At 36.7% G+C, this 3,038-nt stretch overlaps 1 protein-coding gene across 1 annotated transcript; it reads right to left on the reverse strand.

Moving 5' to 3' along the window:
- Positions 1 to 1,063: 1,063 nt before the first annotated feature.
- LOC143563057 (uncharacterized) lies at positions 1,064 to 2,621 on the reverse strand. The gene is made up of 2 exons (XM_077050694.1): positions 2,120 to 2,621; positions 1,064 to 2,073 (listed from the first exon to the last, which is right to left on the reverse strand). Exons 1-2 carry the CDS (start codon positions 2,619 to 2,621, stop codon positions 1,064 to 1,066), a joined length of 1,512 nt encoding a protein of 503 aa, XP_076906809.1.
- Between the last annotated feature and the right edge of the window lie 417 nt (positions 2,622 to 3,038).

Consider the following 3,038-nt stretch of genomic DNA (forward strand, 5'->3'; position numbering starts at 1 on the left):
ATAAATATAAGTTTATTGTCATGTGACACTTAATACTAATTCACAACCAAAAATATATAAAATTAAAAAAAAACTTATTCTAAGTACGGTTGAACCTCATGACAATTGTTAAAGATGAACCATATTGCTTTCTTCATAAGAATACTAGGAAGGTTATAAACTTCTTTCTTCCCAATACCTCGACCATTTATCCTAAAGATATCCAACGCAAAGCTTCGAGCATCACTAGAGGTTTTGTCATCGTTTCTGCTACGTTTCTCCAACTTTGATTCAACACCTCGTAGATAATGTGAACAAAAATTTATAGCTTCTTCAACAACATAACCTTCTGCTATTGAGCCTTCAGGTTTAGCTTTGTTTCTAACATATCTATTTAAATGGCCAAGATATCTTTTGGTCGGATAAATCCACCTTGATTGCACTGGTCCACCTAAAATTGCCTCTTGAGGAAGATGCACACACAAGTGCACCATAACTGCAAAAAATGACGGGGGAAATATCCGCTCAAGCTTGCACAAAATCATAACTATCTCTTCTTACAACACTTTCAACTCCCTCACGTGTAATGTGACTTCATTAAGTTTTTTGAAAAATTGAGATAACTCGACTAACGCATCACGAATTTGTTTTATAAAAAATGGACGAATTGCAATAGGAATTATGCGTTGAATTAAGACATGACAATCATGTGATTTAAGTCCATATACCTTACCTTTCTCAACAATCACATTTTTAGCTAAGTTTCCCGCATACCCGTTTGGAAAACGTACAGACTTAAGTAAACTACAAAACTGTTTTCTCTCCTCTCGAGTTAAAACATAAGAAGCATGTGGTTTAACCAAACGGTCATTCTTCATCACCAAGTGAAGCTCCTTACGTATGTTCATATCTTTCAAATCTCGTCGAGCTTTGTTAGTGTCTTTTATCTTTCCTTCAATGTTTAACAAGGTTGCTAACACATTTTCACACACATTCTTTTCAACATGCATCACGTCAATGTTGTGACGAATTAACAACTTGGACCAATATGAGAGTTCGAAGAAAATGCTTTTCTTTGACCAGTTTAAATCATGTGGATGTCGTTTTCTTTTTTTTCGTAATGAGAAGGATGTTTTCCATGAGGATGGATAGGGAGATCTTCCAACTGACGTAAGCAATCATCTCTGTTGACTGGTTTAGGTGCAAGCCTAGTCTCTCTATGTCCATTAAAATCTCGTGCTTTCCTCCAAGCGTGATCTTGTGGGAGAAATCGCCTATGACCTACATATGCTATTTTATCTCGTATATGTATGCTGCACGCATCTTCATTGCATATCGGACATGCCTTGTATCCACTCGTGCTCCATCCAGACAAGTAACCATAAGCAGGAAAATCATTGATTGTCCATAGTAGTGCAGCACGCATGTTGAATCTTTGTTTTGATTCGCAATCATATGTTTCAACACCCTTTTCCCATAAAATTTTCAGCTCATCTACAAGTGGACGCAAAAATACATCAATATCCTTTCCTGGTGAATCTCTTCCTGTAATCAACAATGATAGCATAAATGAAGCATCAACCATAGACTTCCAAGGTGGCAAATTGTATACTATGAGCACAACATGCCACATACTATAGGAGAGACTCATTGCCCCAAAAGGATTAAAACCATCACTTGCAAGCCCTAGGCGAACATTTTGAGGATCATTTGCAAAAATGGGAAACACTGTATCAAAGTGTTTCCATGCTTGTCCGTCTGCCGGATGCCTAAGAACCCCCTCCTCTTTGTTTCTTTGTTGATCGTGCCACAACATTTCCTTTGCAGTGTGTCTTGAGGCATATAAGCGTTTAAGCCTACTTGTGACGGGAAAGTAGCACAATACTTTTACTGGTTTCTTCTTCCCCTCACTATTTTCTTCATAACGACTAGTGCTACAAACTGGACAATTTTGTAATTCTGCATATTCTTTCCAAAAATAATGCACAATCATGTTTACAAGCATGGATAGACTCGTATCCCAATCCAAGAGTGCGTAAATACTTTTTCCCCTCATAATGGTTCCTTGGCAAGTTTGCATCCTTGTAAGCTCGGCTAAATAAATTCAAAATCATATCCATTGACACATTTGTCATTTTACATGTTAACTTCACGTTCATCAACTCAAGTAAAAAGCCTAGTACAGAAAACTCTTCACACCCTGGGTATAAAGGCTTCTCCATATCAATAAATAACTTATCCACATTTGGGTTATTATGTTGATCAGCATCATCCCTGAAATTTTCAGCTTCGGTTTCGCCGCCCATAGGAAACGCGTCATTAAGTAACTCCTCAACACCGTCATTTGAATCATTTTCACTTTCATCAAACTCACTGTCTGTTCCATCTGTTTCATAACCCGGTAGATGTTCACCGTGACATATCCATACATTATATGTCGGTTCAAACCCATTATGTTTGATATGCTTAGAAACAACTGATGGATCATGTCTTATTGCATTAACACATTTTCTACATGGACAATGTATCTTACCTTCACTATCAGCGTATCTCTTAGCCCAATCCTCAAAAGCTATCGCTCCTTTAATGAATGTTGGATCTGCCTTATTAGTGATTTTAGTCCAGCTCTTATCAAACGTCATTTCAAAGTCCTGGTTAGTGACAAACATAAATAAACCATTTATCAAAACAAAAAAATTATTAGTTGGTTTTTATGTAAACATAATTTTAGACCTGGTAAGATAAACTCGTTTGGGCCTGTTCTAATGTGTTTGGTTTATCAATCATGTCAGTCTCACCTGTTTTAAATAGTTATGCTTACATATTATTCCCTTTAGGCATACCCAAAACTAAACGAATGATATTCGTGTTTAACCTGTTTAATTAAACGAAGCTAAACCCGTTTATTTGGGGTTTGTTTTTATGAGTTTTTAGAATTCAAATACCTGTAAGAGTTTTCTTGTATAAACGAGGAAACTGTCAATGCCTAAATCTTGGTGGAAGTGTTGATTCTGTAAAGTACTCCTTTCTCACACCATTAGCCGAGCATAACTGGACCA

The sequence above is a fragment of the Bidens hawaiensis genome, unplaced genomic scaffold (genome assembly GCF_021521415.1).
Source record: "Bidens hawaiensis isolate Kalapana, Puna unplaced genomic scaffold, B.hawaiensis_p1.1 tig00021220_1, whole genome shotgun sequence".
NCBI classification, from domain to species: domain Eukaryota; kingdom Viridiplantae; phylum Streptophyta; class Magnoliopsida; order Asterales; family Asteraceae; genus Bidens; species Bidens hawaiensis.

Bases quoted from the DNA above. Each gene is read 5' to 3' on its own strand.
- LOC143563057 (XM_077050694.1), bottom strand. From the start codon at position 2,621: ATGACGTTTGATAAGAGCTGGACTAAAATCACTAATAAGGCAGATCCA. The intron at 2,074-2,119 runs GTAAAATGACAA...GAATTTATTTAG, and splicing joins GATGAACGTGAAGTTAACAT to CCGAGCTTACAAGGATGCAA.